At 45.5% G+C, this 19,509-nt stretch overlaps 1 protein-coding gene across 7 annotated transcripts; it reads left to right on the top strand.

The window, feature by feature from the left end:
• The first annotated feature begins 1,999 nt into the window (after window positions 1-1,999).
• On the top strand, window positions 2,000-14,605 carry LOC115866038 (butyrophilin subfamily 2 member A2-like). Of its 7 annotated transcripts, none has more exons than XM_070046768.1 (8): window positions 2,000-2,366; window positions 2,865-2,979; window positions 3,731-4,078; window positions 8,766-9,047; window positions 10,465-10,632; window positions 11,096-11,116; window positions 11,211-11,237; window positions 13,237-14,605. In XM_070046768.1, exons 2-8 carry the CDS (start codon window positions 2,895-2,897, stop codon window positions 13,344-13,346), a joined length of 1,041 nt encoding a protein of 346 aa, XP_069902869.1. In that variant the 5' UTR covers window positions 2,000-2,366; window positions 2,865-2,894; the 3' UTR covers window positions 13,347-14,605. The 7 variants fall into 7 exon arrangements, with proteins under 7 accessions (XP_069902869.1, XP_030737051.1, XP_069902868.1 ...); XM_030881191.3 differs by having other exon boundaries at window positions 12,724-14,605; XM_070046767.1 differs by having other exon boundaries at window positions 10,465-10,686.
• Window positions 14,606-19,509: the final 4,904 nt, after the last annotated feature.

Here is a 19,509-nt window from a genome sequence, read left to right as displayed (position 1 = left end):
AGATGAACTTTAGCAGTATTTTGATCACACTGTAGAGTCCATCTCCAGGAAAGGGATATTTCCACGCCTGATCAGTTACTGATGTTAACGAATGTTCCTTGCAGCTGACGGGTACCGGGCAGAAGTTACTCTTCATTATCATCACTATTTTGTTCACCAGTGTAGCCCCTCTACCGGGCTGTTGCGGTCTTGCACACACCTGCGAACTTCCCTAGGGGAGGAATCAGAACCAAGACAGAACACCCATATCCAGTGCAAATCAAAAGTAGATTAGTGATAGGCGTTTATTAAGCACAAAAGCACAAACCGATCGGGGCCTCACCCAAAGAAGGGTGAGACCCCGAGTCTTGTACAGGTGTGGTTTTTAAATCCCAGGGTAACAGGATGTTCGTTCTAATTTTGAACTATTGGGTCAGCCATCTGGAACCCAGTGTCTTCCTGTTCACATTATGCTGGGAAGCAAAGCTCAATTTCACAGCAGCCGAGTCAAGCGGTTAGCAATAAAAGCCGTTACAGTACAAACAGTTTTAAACCAAAACATTTCATCATTAATTCCAAGTATTACAATCGAAACGGTACGTTCTGGGACAGCGTGTCCCATCACAGGGCGTGTGGTTGTCAAGTTACCTTTGTTAAATAAATGTGTTAATAATCTTCACTCTTCAACTGAGCATTTTCTAGATTTTAAGCCCCTACAGTTTACTCACCACAGTTTCACAATTTACCTCACTGCAACATTTTCACAAAGTCCTTATTGTATTAGTTTTCTATTGCTGCCATAATAAATTACCATGAATTTTGTGACCTAAAACAAAATAAATGTACTATCTCACAGCTTTGTAGGTCAGAAGTCCAACATGGGTCTCAGCGGACTAAAATCAAGGTGTCTGCAGGCTGCATTCCTTTCTGGAGGCTCTTGGGAAGAATCTGTTTCCTTGCTCATTCAGACTGTTGGCAGAATTTAGTTTCTTGCAGTTGTAGGACTGAGGCTGTCATTTCCCGCTGGCTGTCAGCTGAGGGCTATTGCCGGTTTCTGGAGGCTGCCACGTTCCTCAGCTCGTGGTCCTCTTCCTCCAGCTTCAAAGCAGTAATGGCAGATTGAATCCCTCTCAGCCTTTGAATCACCCTGTTTCTTCTTCCACTGAATCTCTTTGACTCTCCTGCCTTTTTCCACTTTTAAGAATTTATGTAATTAGATATGTCCAACCAGATAATCCAGGATAATCTTCCTATGAATCCAGGATAATCTCTCTACATTAAGATCCATAACCTTAAGGTCTCTTTTGCCATGTAATGTGTCATAATCACAGGTTGTAAAGACTCTGGTGTGAACTCTTCAGGCTAGCACACGTAGTCACAGCCTCACTCACTCTGGAGGAGGCCTCTGTCCTGTATACACTAAGGGCCTCCACGATTGGAGATTCCCGTGAATCTCAATGAGTGACTCTTTGGAAATTTTATCTGTAGCCCTTCGTTCACTTACTAAACCCAGGTACACATTTCAGAGTGTCCTTTTGCAGAAAAGATAATTCTCAATGTTGATGATGTCTGGTGAACTTTCTACTGAATCCATCTCTTAGTTTGGGTTCCCCAAAAGCTGACTCTGAGTCAAGGACTCGGAGTCACGTTGTCTACTTGAGAACTGATCCCAGAAAACTCAAGTTCGAAAATAAATAAAAAGAGAAAAGCCAACTGAGAGAAAAATTACATAAAGGGTACATTAATCAGTTGGTTATCATGTGGGCAACTGGGCTCCATCCCACCCAAGACTAAGAAACATGTGAAGCTGTGAGATATGCTTATGCTTACGTCATCACACCCCCAACCCCAAACACTATACACACACACACACACACACACACACACACACACACACACACAGACTTCTACACACGGCAGGCCTCTCCTGGTGATTAGCAGCAACGCCAAAATCCTCGGGGAATCTCAAGGATTTTCAATAAAAAAATGAAAAGTATCTCGCTTCTGAAGAAAGAAAAAGGAAAGTTTTTTAAAGGCTCCGTGCAGCTGTGCGTTTTTAAGTCCTAAGCTGTTTCTGTGTATTCTACCCAGTAACTGGTGAGAAAGCAGGTTCAGGGATGCCATTGGCTGGCTGACCCACGGCCTGCTCTAAATCATTCATTGGAGATCTTGTGACTTTGTGGTCCCCGAGTGGACCGGGTCCCAGGGACCGCAGCCCCCAGGCCGCGACTAACAGGAGGTGAAGAAAAGTTCCTTCTCCGCTTTCGGGAAGGTTTGGTCTGGTTGTGCCTGTGCCCATGGGCGGGTTTAGGGGGAAGACGGACAACCGGAAAATCATCATTTGAGCGTCAGAGGAGAAAAGAAAACGCAGAAGTTAATTCTAGAAGGTAAGAAAGGGAGGGGACGCGCTACCGCTCGGGGGTGGGGCGGGGAGTGGGGGGCGGTAGGCGGGAGGAACAGAACCTGATAAGGGGAAAGTCGGGGTCCCGGGTAGGGGATGCTTCCGGGGGCGGGGGTGAGGGGAGGGAGGCTCTCCACCCCTGGCTTGACTTGGTGCCGAGCCAGATTCGCGGCGAGGAGGAAGGGACGGGAGGGAGGATGGGTTTGGAAGAATATCAAGTGACGTCTGAAGAAACTCAACTCTGGCCGGAGAAGTGAGCCGAGGAGGGCGGAAAACTGTAGTCCCGATCGTTGTATTGTTGGCTTATTCCCTGGAATGTTTAATGAAGCCATCTATCGGTAAATACCTGAACCGGGAGAGGAAGGGGGCTGCCCAAGACAGCAGTTGGGGCACTGATGATAACCAACACGGGTTACAGGAAAGTTTGACCTAGATCAGAACCGTAGTGCCGAGTCTCCCTGGCTGATTCTCCACGTCTCTCTAGGCTTCCCGTCCCTGCCTCTCGTGGGTGCTTATGGAGCGAGCTGCTTCTCTGCATTTCTCCCTGCCAGGCTCCCTTCTCTTCTTCCACCTCCTCAGCTTGTTTGCAGCGGTTTCAGGTAGGGGTGCATGCCACTAACTCCTATCAACTTCTCAGAAAGGAAAATCAGCACTTCACTCTGCAAAGAGGAAGGGTAAAGAAGGGCTGCAGTTGTGTTCGCTCACCTTTTCGTTCTGCACACGGTCTTCGAACGGATCCCAGCGCCCTCCATTTAGCAATCCAGTGAGAGCCACAAAAGGCGAGCTGCATATATAACTTAAAATTCTTAGTAGCTACGTTTAAAAAAGTAAAAAGAAACAGATCAAACAACCTTTCATAATCTATTTTAACTCCACATAACCAAAATATTATTATTTAAACTTTTAATTAATGTAAAATATGAACAGTGAGTTACTTAACATTTTTTTCTAAATTTTCAAAATTGTGTGTATTGTACATTTACAGCACACTCCAATTGGGACTAGCTAGTGGCTATCATATTGGACAGCTCAAGTTTATAGTATACTCCAGGCACTGTGCTGGTTTGGGAAATAGAAAAAGATCTGTGTAAGCTCAGGGTCCATGGGGGGTATCAGGGTATGCTTCTCCATGTGTTGTTCAAGAAGCATTAGCATCCTCAATAGACACCCCTCCTACCCCTGCTAGGTGTCTGTTACTATCGACCAGCCACATCTCTTGGCCCCCAGAATCCTGAGCCCAGGAAGCCCCTTAGAAAGAACATGTCTGTGCCCTGGCATATCCACTTCTTTTCCCACCTTAGAGAGTTGATGGCTGGTGCCCTTGTCTGACTCTACCGCTTTGTTGAACAGTCCAATTTACTGTCCTGGGACCAGCTGATCCAATTCAGGCCATGGTGGGAGAAGACACCAAGTTACACTGCCACCTGTCACCTGAGAAAAACGCTGAGGGCATGGAGGTGCGGTGGTTCCGGACGCAGTTCTCCCCTGCAGTGTTCGTGTACAAGGGCCATCGAGAGAGGACGGAGGAGCAGATGGAGGAGTACAGGGGAAGAACAACCTTTGTGAGCGAAGCTATCAGCAAAGGGAGCGTGGGGCTGATCATACACAACGTCACAGCCCACGATAACGGCATCTACCGCTGTTATTTCCAAGAAGGCAGATCCTACGACGAGGCCATCATGTACCTGATAGTGGCAGGTACGACCTTCCATTTTGCTCCATTGCTTTTTCACAGCCTGACTCTTAGGGAAAGTTTTTCTCCTCACCTCAGGCCCCCTGCAGACCAGCAGATTTTTGCCTAGAATCCCCTTTAAACAGGGAGGGTGGCTTTCCCCTGCTCAAGGACCCAGTGAGTGGGTTTGCTCTGCTAAACGGTGGGCATCAACTCTTGAGACGCACACACGGAACTCAGCTGTCACCTTGAGTAGGGGCGAATGCTTAATCCCTACAAATTATTCTTATGCCTACTTGTGAGAGATCTCTAAGCATCTTCCTCAGTAACATGTTTTAGAATTAGACATCTTTATTGTGAAGTATTATACAGAAAAACTCATAAAACATTAATGTACAGATTACTGAATTATTATGAGCTATAACCCATGTAACCACTACTCATGTCAAGAACTAGAACACTGCCTTCTACTGACCGAGTTAGTTTGCTAGGGCTGCCATAACAAAAGGACCACAGACTGGGTGGCTTAAACAACAGAAATGTATTTTCTCACAGTTCTGGAGGCTGGAAGTCCAAGATCAAGCTGTCAGCAGGTTTGGTTTCTTCTGAGGCCTCTCTCCCTGGCCTGCAGATGGCCACCTTCTCACTGGGTCCTCATGTGGTCTTCTCTCTGTGTCTTCATGTGGCCTTTCCTCTGTGGGTCCACGTTCCTGGTGTCTTTCCCTGTGTGTCCTAATCTCCTCTTCTTATAAGGACACCAGTCAGATTGGATTAGGGCCCACCCTAACAGCCTCATTTTAACTTAATTACCTCTTCAAAGGCCCTCTCTCCAAATACATGCACATTCTAAGGGCCTGGAGGTTAGGGCTTCAACATACGAATTTTGCGGGGGCACAGTTCAGTCCACCACATGCCACTTCTCAAAATCCCCAACTTAAACAGGTTCCTAGGAAGAGACATGCTGTGCAATGAGAAATATACATCCTTAATAGGGACTACACATTAGTTTTCCAAAGTGTTTGTACCAATATACACTCTCGCCAGTCATATATGATGCTCCATACCTTTTTCATTAAGTCCAAAGAGAAGTTTTTCACATGTGATTTCAATCTATTTTTTTCTTTTTCATAAGCTATTTTCCATGCGTGTGAGGATCAAACACCATCCTTGACCCTTTTTACCCTCCTTCCCTACTGTTTTCCTCAGCACCTCTCACCTTCTTACGTATATGCATTTTACGTATTTATCCAGATTATTATGGCTCTTCCACTAGAATGTAGCTTTCATAAGGGATTGTTTTCTATTTTTCTCCTGCTATATCCACACCTTTAGAACAGACCCTGGAGCATAACAGGTGCTCAACAAATATTATTGAAGGATTAAATGAATCTGCTCCATAAAGCTGTAAGTGGTCATCACATCGTGCCTGAGCTATCTCTATTCTAAGCCTGAGATCTGCTTTTTTTTAACCTTTTTCCATGAGCCTCTTACCAGTCCATGCTTTTAATCATCTTTGAAGTATGCATTAGTCAGGATTGTCAAGGTTATGCTCTGGTCACAAGCAGCCCTCAAATCTCAGTACGTTAAATCAACAAGGGTCTGTTTCTAACACGTGAAATATATCCTTCCTGAGTCTGGTGGGGCTCTACTTCATACAGATCTGCCTGGAGCTTTGTGGTTCACCTGAGCAGAGGGAAAGAGAGCCCGGCAAATTACTCACTGGTTTGTAAAGCTTCTGCCTGGGCAGTGCTACATGTTATTTATACTCACATTTCATTGACCAAAGCAAGTCACACGGTTATGCCTAACTATACAGGAGAGGGAAGTACAAGCCTAACCATGGGCCCAGGTGAACTGAAAATTTTTGTAGACAGCACTAAAAAGTACTCTTTCAGGTTTTTGTTACTAGACATTCTTTTAAAGCGTTAATAGTCCACATCACAATCAAAACCAGCAATTATTCACAACTATGTCTCCAGCATCTAGCAAATTGCTTGGCACCTAGCAGGTACTTAATAAGTAGTTGTAAAATGAAGGAGTGAAAAAGATGAATGGCTGATATCAAAATCAGAGTGGAAAAATTTACCCTTGCACACCCCTCATTGCGGACATTCATAAATTCATTCCACAAATACTTAACAAGCATCTCATGTTCAAGTCACTGTTTCAGAAACTGAGGATAAATCAGTGAACAAAGTACATGAAGATCCCTACCCTCGTGGAACTCACGTTCTGGAGGGTGCTCAGAGAAATAAATGAAATAATTAAACTGGATTTTATATCAGATGGCGATGAGTACTATAGAAAATAATAAAGCAGGGAAGAGATGGAAAGTTCTAGGAGGCAAGGAGGTAAGATAATTAGAAATAGAATGGTCAGGAAAAGCTTCACGGAAAAGATGGCGATCGAACAAAACGAGAATGAAGTGAGGACGTGAGCCATGCACGTCTAGGGCTACTGAGAGCATCCAGTGTGAAGTCCCATCTAGCACAACACAGGGCGTGTGGGCTCCTGATAGGGGACCATATAGTTTATCACTCAAACTGCACACTTTTGAGAGTGAGAGGAGGCACTGTCAATAATTGCACAGGGACAAGTGGAATCAACAAGGACTGCCCAGGAAACTACAGCATATATGGACATCTCATTTCTTGATAAACATTAAGTTTACCTTCTTTCCCTTTCCTCAAATACTAGTTGTCGTGTGAGTGACTGACATGTAAATTATATATTAAGCCTAGTGGTCCCGCAGAGAAAATGAGTGAGAATTCGGCCAGGCTTCAGGATAGAAGTGGCATTTAAACTGGGATTTCTATAAGTTTATTGGCTTTAAGGTATGACCTCACTTCTGGTGTCAGAGTATTATACTTTAAAAGAAATGTTTGAAGAACGGAAAAGCCTTTAAGACACACATAAATCAATGGCATTTCAGTCCACCAGACCAATGGAGGTTTGTGGACAGTGCGACCTGCCCAGTGGGCCTCAAACGTGACTGGCAGGAGATCCCATCTTCGTTACTCAGAAGGGCAGTTTTGTATTTGATTAATATAGAATATCATGGAAGAAGGGTTTCTCCACCCTTGTGTCCTGACTCTGTTCACAGCAGCACTACAGAGCTGACCACCATGTGTTTGTATGTGGCAGGAATTTTCCATTCTTCCCCTGTAAACAAGACCCTGACCTGCCCCACTCTGAAGCGAGTTGGTGTACACCTGTTTGCTTGTTTGCTTACTGTTTTTCAGTTTGGTTAATCGGCTGGCTGGTTCTGTCCTTAAGTCTATTGTCTCCTGCTTGCCCTTATCGAACCCCTCCGGAACATTCTGTAGGATTTCTTTCCATCTGGCCAAGTTCTTTTGACTCTTATCCCACTTCAAAGTTTCTGTGTGAGCCTTTCAATATGCCACTAGTTGTTTTTTATTTTCCATCTTGAAAAGATCAAATTGAGCAAGAAGCAGTAAGGCTTAAGTGACTGCTTTAATTTTGTCTTTGGTATAATTGGTTGGACAGGCTTAACAAAGGAACTCCTTAAAAGAAGTCTGGATGATTGCTGGACACCTGGCTAAAGGGGCAGAAGTCTCCCAGGACCATGCCTTTGCAGCTCTCTCCTACCCAGTATTCTCTTTTATTGAGGATTCTCTGAAAGATAGAATAAGTTAGGAAGAGTCTAGATTCTTAGGACTTTTGACGATGATCTGCTGACATTAAGGAGGTGATTTTTTTCTTTTTTTTTTTTTTGCGGTATGCGGGCCTCTCACTGTTGTGGCCTCCCCCGCCGCGGAGCACAGGCTCCGGATGCGCAGGCCCAGCGGCCAGGGCTCACGGGCCCAGCCGCTCCGCGGCACGTGGGATCCTCCCGGACCGGGGCACGAACCTGTGTCCCCTGCACTGGCAGGCGGACTCCCAACCACTGCGCCACCAGGGAAGCCCAAGGAGGTGATGTTTTTATCTTAAGGATCCCGGGAGCATCCAGATCTAATAGGGGAATGTTGTCAAGGGACTGTAAGAAAATTACCTAATTGACTGAGCCCAATTGACTGGAAGGTAAACATCTCTGAATTGGGGTAAGGGTTGGCTTTGCACACTGGCTCTGTCAATTTTCCTAAAAACCAACAGCTGCTTATGATTATCAGATAGCTGTGGCGATGTGAAGTCCTAAACCAGGAGAAGAGGGTCAGTGCCTTGAACTCAAAATGTTTCTTAAGATTCTGCCAGCCTGGCAGGTTTCTGTCCTTATTGTATTGACCTAGAACTTCAGGAAGCCAGAGCTACTGAGAAGTCCTCTCAGGGCAGAAAGTGAAAGCCTGCTTCTTTCTGGTCACAGTGGATACACCCACCCGGAAGTGAGAAAATTAAAATCTCTAGCTGAATGAATCAATCAACCAGTATCTATTAGGAGGCAGATAAATGCTTGCTCCTGTGATGGGGTCCGTAGGTGGAGCACAAAGAAAAGTACAATGTAATCCTTTCCCCACTTAGAGATCTCACAATTTTTTTGACATGTTGGTCACCTGGTGTTCTCCAACATCAAGGTTTTCTTCCCTCCTTTCCTTCCTTCCTTTCTCCCTTCACAGAATGGAATGTGCGTCATCAGTTTCTCTGGACACCAACCTCTTGCTCTCTCGTGGCTTCCCTTGGCTCTCATCACTAACAGCTGATCTGCTAAGACACTTCGGCTAAGACACCATTACCTCTTTAGCTGGTCTCTCTCCCCAGGCCTGGGTTCTAAGCCCGTTATTGAAATGAAGGGCCACGAGGATGGAGGCCTCCGGCTGGAATGCACATCTGTAGGGTGGTACCCAGAGCCCCATGCCGTGTGGAGGGACCCTTATGGTGAGATCATGCCCCCGCTGGAGGAGGCTTACACTACGAACGAAGACGGCCTCTTCATGGTCACCACGGCTGTGATCATCATGGACGAGTCTGTGAGGAACATGACCTGCTCCGTCAACAACACCCTGCTCAACCAGGAGAAGGAAACTGTGATTTTCATTCCAGGTTAGTTCCCCGCTCTCTGGAGGCTCATCTCATGGAGGCGGGATCCTCAGCAGACAGACCGGAGCCCAGCATGGGGATGGGAGTAGGGGCATGGAGTGGAAGGGTCCTGGGCCCTGAAGAACTAGAGGCTACAGCTGAGCTGAGGCCTCTCCCCTTGTCACAAGAGGAAAATCAAATCACCTCAAAACACAGGAGTAGGAAGCCTCTTCTCTGAGGGTAAATCTGATAGTTTTGTTTTGCTTTGTTTTTCTCTGTTATGGTCCTTATCCTGCAGCAATTTTCAAACATGTAGAACAATCATAAATCTATGGGCAGGTAGTATCTGCTGAAGCCCTTCCTTCCTGCCCAAGAGATTTCCCAAAGGACAGAGCTGGAGAAATTCTCTGTCTGTAGACATTCATAAATTCATTAAATACTGAACAAGCGTCTCATACGTTCAAGACACTGTTCTAGAAACCGAAGGTAAATCAGTGAACAAAATACATGAAGATACCTGCCCTCATGGGGCTCACATCCTAGAAGAGCAGAAGGCAGTAAATGAAATCATGAATTAAAACAAGGAGTGAAATAATTAATTAAACTGTGGATTATATCAGTTGGTGATAAGTACCGTAGAAAAAAATTAGTGAGGCGGGGATAGAGAGTGTCAGGGGCATGAGGCAGTTGTAATTGTAAATAGGACGATCGGGGAAAGCTTCACGGAAAAGATGGCAGTTGGGGAAGTGAGGAGTGAGCCATGCAGATGTTTGAGGACTGAGCAAGCCAGGTAGCAGGAACGGCATATGCAAAGGGCTGAGGCAGGAGCATATCTGGCAGTTTCAAGGACCCCCCCAAGACACAGGTATGACTGGAATGGATTGAGGGCAGGGAGAGTTGGAGGAGATGAATTCAGAGAGACAGTAGATCTGGATCATATGAGGCAGTGTAGGCCACAAATGGACTTTGGCTGTTAGTCTCAGTGAGGTAGGAAACACTGCAGGGTTTTGAGCAGAGAAACAACATGATCTCACTTAGGCTGCTGTGCTGAGGACAGACCGCAGAGGATATGGACAGAAGCAGGGAGAAGGCATTGCAAAATTCCAGGCAAGAAGGGATGATGGCTTATACCATGTGGTGGCCGTGCTGATTCAGTGTGGCTGGTTAGCTTTTAGTCACCCTGGTCTTACCCATGGTGACTCCAGATGTTACTGCTTTTTTGTCTTCTGGGGCCCCAACCCTGGCAATCACTGTGGGGCGAGCCAGTGCAGAGCCAAAGTCTCTTTCCCTAGCTGGGGTTTCTGAGAGAGAAGCTGACGGAGCAGGGACCTGGTGGGGGCCAGGGGTGCAGGGGAGGTGCTCTTCAGATCTGCGCCCGGAAGGGCTCTAATCCCAGGGCTCCTTTTTCTCACTAAATGGGACTTTGGGGCTCCCTTTTCAGAATCCTTTATTCCCAGCACATCTCCCTGGCTGGTGGCCCTGACTGTCATCCTGCCTTCTCTGCTCCTCATCATCGCTGGAAGCATCTGTATCGTCAAGAAACTCCAAATGGAAAAAAAGCTTCTGTCCATGCAAATAGAGATTGAAAATGAAGAGAAAGAAATTGCACGTAAGGAACTGGGGAAAGAACGTGTGGAAAAAGAGAAAGAACGTCAAATAAAAGGTAAAAGAGTAGGAACACAGTTCACTGTCTTACAAAAGGACACAGCTCGGGCAGCTAAAAGCCTGCGAAAGAGAGAGAGGACGTGAATAAAGGCAGCGGCAAGGGCTTAGAACTCTTCGTGTCCTAGTAATGAATCCCTCAGACCTCGCTTTCTTCCATTCTGCAAATGTTGCATCCATTCACCTGGCTACGTATAGCCCTATATTGTTGGACAAGAGCAAACCCAAATAAGTACTGATAATATCCAGCCACCTGATCATATGTTATTTCTGGTATCTTGACAATTCCCAAGGCAGCCGGGGAGGGGGACAGTGGTCAAATAGAAGACCAGCCATCATCATTTAAGACAAACTCTATTTCTCTTAGTTCTTCTCTTGAGGACATTCATTTGTTTCTGTTTCTTTTTCAGAGCAACTTCATGAAGAACTGCGTAAGTTGAGCATTTCCTGAACTACTCCCTGCATGATTTGCATTCTGCCCTGCATTATCTCCTGAAGCTCACCTCTCTGCCTGTCCCATTGCAGGATGGAGAAGAAGCCTCTTACATGCGGGTGAGCGCCTCTGACATTCCCTCAGATCCCGAGCTTTCTCCCCACCAGGCAGCGAACAGGACACATTAGAGGAGATGAACAAGGAGACCCAAGGCTGGCTAGCGGGGGCAGGAGCCTGGGGTCGATTCACCAGCAGTATCCTACCCAATGCCGGAGCCTACCTCTGCTGTCAGGGAAGCCCTGCAGCTCTTAACCAACTCTATAGCTTACTTCCCACCATCCTTTCTTTTTTAGAATAATTTCATCCATGATTACCAAAGGTCTACCATACATAATAGATGTCCCGAAAGCTTACCTTTTAGTAGCTGTTGCTCTTTGGATCCTGGCTTAATTTGAAAGAAGACAATACTGGCTTAGCTATTTATAACCTGGGCGGTGGTATAGACTGCACAGTGGAAGAGCCACGTGTGGGAAAAGCAATAAGCTTCCCAGGCCTGGCTGAGGGGTGTACAAATAGGGACCAGAAATGCCTTCCTGCTCCAAGAGAATGCTGATAACCCTGTGTATAGCCTGCCAGTGGAGAGGACCTGGGCAGGTGGGAGAACACAGGGTCCAATTGCCTGGTCCTAATGAGCACTTTGAGTTTTATGACTTGTCACGTTCTGCTCACAAGCATCAAAGAATGCAGGCTTTACTAGATCCCACAGCACGTGGACCTTTCCTCTTTCGAATTTCAAAATTATCACCATCAGACATAACAACTTGGAGAAAGAAGCAAATCATTTTAACACAGTGATTTTGTGTTCGATGTAGACTGACTAAGTAATAGTAACTGCAGATGGGAGAGGGCTGCAGAAAGTCGGGGGTCTGAGGCATTTCCTGTATGCAGAGAGGTCATAGCTATAGATGTCACACCAATGTTATTAAGGCAAAACTACCTTTTGCCATACTCACCTCTCAGGCAAGTATGGCAGGTAGACTTTGGGGGACATTATCCTTCTTTTTTACCCTTTGAGGGATACGCTTATTAGTCATTTAAATCAGTTGTCACCTGGTTAAACTGGTAGAACACAGAGGACCAGTGTAGGGACACTTTATCACCCTTATCTGTGTAGGGAAAAATTGGCCTTAATGGCTTAACTGGGGGAGGGGGAGGGGATAGGTCCTCTTTGCTGGTTTAAGCCATGTGGGAAACTTTTTAACTAAAGAGAGTCCCAGAGATCATATATTTTGAATAGAAAAGGGGGCGGATCTAAGAACATTGAGAGAAAGCGGGAGCCATTAATTTCAGCTCATTTGCTGAACTTTCTATATTTCTTAGAGCCCCAGTTCTCCTCGACCTGAGGCAGTGCTCCTGCCACTTAAGAGATAGAAGTGCAGCCTCAGGAATTTTCTGTGAGCTGCCTGGGATCTGGGATCGAGGGGCCTTCACGGAAAAGGCGGTCACATGGGGGAATCTCCCACCAGCTTTCTGGGATCTCTCTGGGGACCAGGAATCTCACAATCTCCTGAGATCCTAGGCCTAAACCTGAGACTTCCTCTGCAGCTGATGTGGTACTGGACCCAGACACCGCTCATCCCGAGCTCTTCCTGTCAGAGGACCGGAGAAGTGTGAGACGGGGTCCCTCCAGGCAGAGCTTGCCTGACAACCCAGAGAGATTTGACTGTCAGCCTTGTGTCCTGGGCCTAGAGAACTACACCTCAGGGAGACATTACTGGGAGGTGGAGGTCGAAAACGTGATGGTTTGGGCTGTGGGTGTTTGTAGAGACAGTGTTAAGAGGAAAGGGGAAACCCTACTGGTTCCTCAGAATGGCTTCTGGACCCTGGAGATGTTTGAGAACAAGTACCGCGTCCTGTCCTCCCCGAAGAAGATTCTCCCCGTGAAAGAGCGCCTTCGCCGGGTGGGCATTTTCCTGGATTATGAAGCTGGAGATGTGTCCTTCTATAACATGAGGGACAGGTCGCACATCTACACGTGTCCCCGTTCGCCCTTCTCTGGGCCCCTGAGGCCCTTCTTCAGGCTGGGGTCTGATGACAGCCCCCTCTTTATCTGTCCAGCGTTTACAGGGGCCCAGGGGGTCACAGTGCCTGCGGGCGGCCTGGTCCTTCACAGGGCAGAGACCCACCGCAGCCTCCAGGACCAATTCCCCGGTCTCAGAGCCAAGTAGAGAGCCCAGGCCACCTCTACTACCACAGCACAGCACCCCCCGGAGGAAAACCACCCTCCTTCCTTCTGGTCACGGAAGAAAATCTCCTCCAGAGGTCCCCTGGACACCTCCTCAAGCCCCAGCCCCATCTCTCCCTCATTAGGCCGTTGCTTTAGTAACTCATTTGCACGTAACGATGGGGCAGGGGCCAGTCTCAGGAACACAAGTGCTGCCACATAGCTCCCAACCAAGAAATGTGAGAACGTGACAGGCAGGAAACCGGTTGCTTTAACATCAGAGTGACACATTCAGCCTGAGACTGGAGTTGACGTCAGATACTGTGGACTGGGGCGAGAATGCACTAGGATGTAAGAGGGGAGCGGGAACCACAAATGGAAGTCAGAGATAGAGGAAGTGAGACCTGAGAGGTGGGCCGAGGCTATGGATGTGGTTAAGCCCCACCATTACAGCTAAGGGGTCCCAGGAGCTGATGGTCCATTTCCCACCCACCCCCAAGATTTCCAGGGCATACAGTAAAGCTCCCCAGGCCTAGATCCATATGAGGAAGGATGAAGGATGAGGATACTTCTGGACGTGGCCTGGCTCAGGTGTCCCTACAATAAACAAGGTGTCAGTACTTAGTTATTGAGAGTGGCCTAAGGTTTAAGGTCCCAGCTGAGCAGGTAAGCATTGGACCAAGTGGATCTCAAGGTTCAGGTTCAGTGGGGAGAGCAGTGCTTTTCTGCTTTTTGGCCTCAGGTTGCCTTTAGACACTTAAAAATTACTGAGGACCCTAAAGAGCTTTTGCTCATTTGGGTTATATGTCTATCAATATTTGTGGCATTAGAGATTGGAACTGAGAAATGTTTAAAATGTATTTATTTATTAATTTATATTAAAAATAGCAACAAGCCAATTACAGGTTAACATAAAAAATTTTTCATGAAAAATAACTGTTGTTTCCAATGCAAAATAAAGTTTATTGAGAAGTGTGGTATTCTTTAACGTTTTTGCAAATCTAATGTCTGGCTTCTCGAAGGTGGCTAGATCCTCACATCTGCCTCTGTATTCAGTGCTGGGATATCACAGGTCATGTAGGCTCTAAAAAATGTAACTGTAGGGCTTCCCTGGTGGCGCAGTGGTTGAGAGTCCGCCTGCCAATGCAGGGGACACGGGTTCGTGCCCCGGTCCGGGAAGATTCCACATGCCGCGGAGTGGCTGCGTCTGTGAGCCATGGCCGCTGAGGCTGCGCGTCCGGAGCCTGTGCTCCGCAACGGGAGAGACCACAACAGTGAGAGGCCCGCGTACCGCAAAAAAAAAAAAAAAAAAAAAAAAAGTAACTGTACACTAGTGAGAGAGTGAGAGCAAAAATGAAAAATAATATCTTAGTATTATTATGGAATAGTATTAATCTTGTAGACTGTTTGCAAGTATTACAGGGACCACCCAGAAATCTGCAAAACATCTTTTGAGAACCAGGATAGAGGATCCTGGAATTGAGTCAGTCATCTAAAATGATGACATAAATGGTAGTATTTTGGACTTTACATAATTCAGCCATCCAATTGTAAAACTTGGCTGAAAACGTTAAAAGGTATTTCAAAAGTTCAAAATTGTTTTACTGCAGTTTCAAATGGAGACATTCTGGAAAAAATCAGGAACATTGAAGTAAGTGATTTGTTGAGATGGAAGACTGGCTTATTAATGTGTATGTGCGTGTGTTGTTTTTATTTTTGGTATTGTTGTTATAATAATATTTGAACAGTTTTAACTAAAAGCACCAGACTGCGAGTCAGGAAACAAGTACTACTAATAACTGCCTATATTAATCTTAGGCAAGTTAGAGCTTTTCGGTGTTTTGGTATTCTGTAAAATAAGGCTTTGAGTGGGTTTGCATATCTTTTATTATAGTTTACAAAACACTTTCACTTATGCAGTATCCTTGCTTTCTCATAGCAAATATACTGATCCCCATTTCACAGTGAAATAGTGAGGTCTAGCAAGTTAAAGCAATTTTTTTGTTTGTTTGTTCAAGGAAAACAGAGTTTTCATTCATACTTTTTTTTTTGATAAATCATGCCTCATCCTTAAGGTGCCTTATAAACATAAATTTCAAATGTTTTAAGTATTTATTGAAACTAAGCATGAACCTAATGCTCTGCTAGTCACTGTATAAAATATGTAAATAGTGTAAAACTCGGCTCCTATCCTTTACTGTCTTCCTTCATATCTTTGCTTATTCATTCACTCTCAACAAATTTATCACCTTTAATGTGTCGACAATGTACGGTCTGTTGTGTCACGAAGGAAATAAACAGGGTGATATTATGGAGAGGAATGGGTGGGGGCTGAGGGGGACCACTTTAGATGGCAAAGTTAAGGAGGGCTTCCTGGAGGAAGTGATGGTTTTTCTGAGACTTGAGGACTAAGAAAGATTCCCGAGCATTGGGAATCTTGTGCATTACGAGCCCCAAAGCAGAAATAAACTAACTAGTTAAAGGAACATAAACCCCTACAGTCAGAGCAAAGATTGAGAATGGAACGGGCAGGAAACAAGTAGAAAGCAGACGATCTGGAGCCTCGCAGCAAAGTGCTGAGAATCAAACAGAGTCTTACTGAAAACCAGAGCTCAAATGAACAGATGTCTGGAGTCACCCGAGAATTATTTTTATTTCCTTTTCCGAGCAGGCAGCAGGATTACCTTTTTTTTTGGCTGCTCTGCATATCTTGCTGGATCCCCGATCTGGGACTGAACCCAGGCTCCGCCCCGGCAGTGAAAGCACTGAGCCCTAACCGCCGGACCGCCAGGCAATTCCTGGGTTACTCGTTCTTAGCAGCATGAGTAATTTAATTTTCCAGAATTTCCTTTTTCCTGGGTTTGGGGCCTGGGAGTGAAGTGGAGTAGAGTATGGAGAAAAGGGGAACGCCCCCCAGGGACTCTTCACCTTCTTTGGGTGTCACGACTCAGGCCTGGCGTAGTGATCCCAGCAGCCTCAGTGGCTGAGATCCACGGCATCTGTGATCCCACCTGCCCTCTTGGCTCTGTAACTTAGATCAACCCCAAGAGGAGGGGGAAAAATAAGAATTCTGAATCAAGACCTTCCAGTGGAAGTTTTTCAGATTTTGGCATGTTGGATTAAAAAGAGACTTTAATCTTTTACCTCGAATGGCCTGGAAGTTATCGTCAGTGGTTATTACTGGGCGACGGTTAATCTTGTTACCCTTTGATCCCCGTGTGGGAGAGAGTAGGCTGGGCCAAGGAGGGAGATGGGGTGGGGATATTGGAAGTTAGGTCTTCTTGGCATATCCTACCATAATTAGAAGTTTTCCCAACTTCTGGGACAGTGAAACTTACATATCCCTGGACTCATGAAGAGCTTTCCTTAATCATATATGAAACAGCCTGGCACATTGCTGCCAGGCTGGTTCACAGGATCATTTCATTTTCTCCCCAGCCTCCCCCATGCTTGGCCCCAAACCAACCCTTTTGTACCACAAGGCACATGTATAATTATCCCAGACCTTTCAATTACGGTTACTAATCAAACTTAGAGGACTTTGGTATCAGAGACAGAAGTAATCTGACACAGATAAGGTACATGTAAAATAATCAGTAAATAAGCTAACATTTATATCCACGCAGTTTCTGGTGCGTATGAGTCAACACACCTGCAGGTTATTCTTACATCCATGCAACAATCGCTGGCTGTTGGCCATGAGCCAAGCACTGTCTAGGCACTGAGGAAAATAACAGTGACTAGGACAGGTGACATGCGTGGAGTATTGCCAACCCAGGAAGTACACTCACGCTTCGATGGCCACACTTTCTATTGAGGCTTCATTATGTAGGCTTGATTGATTGAATCATTGACCACATAGTGATTGAACTCCATCTCCAGCCCCTCTCTCTTGCTGAGTCAAGCTGACAGCACATAGCCCAAAGCCCCAACCCCCTAATCACATGATTGGACTTTCTGGCTTGGTGATTGCCCATGAGTCATCTCATTAGAGTAAACGATCAGGTACAATCCAGAGAGCTCAGCAGGAATGACACAACACTCGGGAAATTCCAAGGGTTTAGGTTATTTCCCAGGAGCTGGACAAAGGCCAGACCTCTTACTACACAGTTTGAGAAAGAATGTCAAGGGCAAAGGACTAGGGTGCGATTGGATCTGGGGTACCACCTGAACAAAAAGGTGAGAGCAGCCAAAGGATGGTAGGAGAAAGAGTGGGCAGACCAGAGAAACAGGGAGAGCCAGATCAGTGGAGACTCGGGGCAGCGAAAGAAGTTTGTGTTTTCTTCTAAATATAATGGGAAGCCACTGTATGATTTTAAACAAGATAGAAACATAATGATTTCCGGTAATTCCCTGGTGGTCCAGTGGTTAGAACTCCGCTCTTTCACTGCCGAGGGAGGGGGTTCAATTCCTGGTTGTGCCGCAGCCAAAAACAAGAAAACAAAACAAAACAAAAAAACACCTAATGATTTCCTTCTAAGAGAGAGTCAGAGGAGACAGAACAACAGAAGCAGAGGATAGAGATAGAAAGATTTGAAGATGCTATGCCACTAGACTTGAAGTTGGAGAAATGGGTAGCCTCTAGAAGCTGGTATTGGGCACGCTCCTCCAAAAAGTCTGAGAAAACTGCAGGAGAAAGGCTTCCCACTCTCGCCTTTTTTCCCTGAAAGCAGGAAATAAATCTCGCATATGAAAGGTACCCTCCCTGTACCAGGAGGAAGGGAGATATCCTTATCACCAGAGAGAAGGCTATATAAACAAACCTTGCTACTTCACCATTTACTACCCCTAGCCCAAGCCCCTTTGCCATGTCAATTTTCCACAAATTTATTGTTTCTTTGCCTAAAATGTATTAAAGCTTCCTGCTCTGGTCATTTCTTCAGGTCTTCATCCTCTTGTGAGGGCTCTCATGTACATGTAAAAATTCAATAAAATGTGGATGCTTTTCTCCTGTTCATCTGTCTTTATCAGTTTAATTTTCACACCCAGCCAAAGACCCTCAGAGGGTTGTTTTTTTATTTTTTATTAAAAAAATTTTTTGTTGAAGTATAGTTGCTGTACAATATTATATAAGTTACAGGTGTACAATATAGTGATTCACAACTTTTGAAGGTTATACTCCATTTATAGTTATTATAAAACATTGGCTATATCCCTCATGTTGTACAATATATCCTTGTAGTTCATTTTATACCTAACAGCATACCCCAACCTCTATATTGCTCCTCTCCCCTAGAAGGTTGTTTTTTAATATGATAGCAATTCAGTAATTCAATCTTTCACACCATTGTTCAAGATCATATTAAGATGTAACCAAATTTCTATGTCCTCCTCAAAGCCTTCTCTTAGTATTTCCATCCACAGGACTCCTCCCATCTGTAGACATGTGCTGGGATGCCATACCCTCTGAGATGACTTCCACTCAAAAGTCATCCTAGTTTAGAAATTTAGAAATATGATTCTAGATTTTTCAAAGTTGGAAGGGACTCTAAAGGTTATAAAGCCCCAAATACCTTTAGATCTGAAGGAAAAGGCAGCCTCTGACTGAGGAAGAAAGAAACAAGCCTGGCAGTGGCTCCAGCGTTCTCCACTTAAACATTTCACCATTCTGTCATGTCAGAGCACAGACCAAAAATCAAGAACACCGTGCAAGCTACAAAAATGACCATACACCTCTCTCTCTCTCTCTCTCTCTCTCTCTCTCTCTCTCTCCTGACTGCAGTAATTGCTGTTTGTTTACCACTGAAATCTTTTTTTTTTTTTTTTTTTTTGGCCGTGCCCTGCGGCTTGTGGGATCTTATTTCCCCGACCAGGGATTGAACCCCGCCCCCTGCAGTGGAAGCATGGAGTCATAACCATTGGACCACCAGGAAATTCCAGCCCACTCTTTTCCTCCACTTCCTAATAAAAATTGGAATATTCAATCATACATCAGTCCACTGCTTTCTTACAGCAGTCATCCAGAGCAAACCCTTCATTCTTTGAACCTCCCGCAAATCACCCAACACAAACCTAAATCCTGTTAAGTTCTCCCACACCCTCTCACTGAGACACACCCCCCCAAGCCCCCATGGTGTGTTGAATCCACGCTGCTGTAACAAGTAGTGACAAATCCAATTTCATTCAACTGCAGTTGGGCTTTGGCTGGTGGCCTTCAACATGGTCAT

Source organism: Globicephala melas, chromosome 11 (genome assembly GCF_963455315.2).
Source record: "Globicephala melas chromosome 11, mGloMel1.2, whole genome shotgun sequence".
Lineage (NCBI taxonomy): Eukaryota > Metazoa > Chordata > Mammalia > Artiodactyla > Delphinidae > Globicephala > Globicephala melas.
The sequence above is the reverse complement of the archived record's forward strand: the minus strand, read 5'-3'. Positions and strand labels throughout refer to the sequence as shown.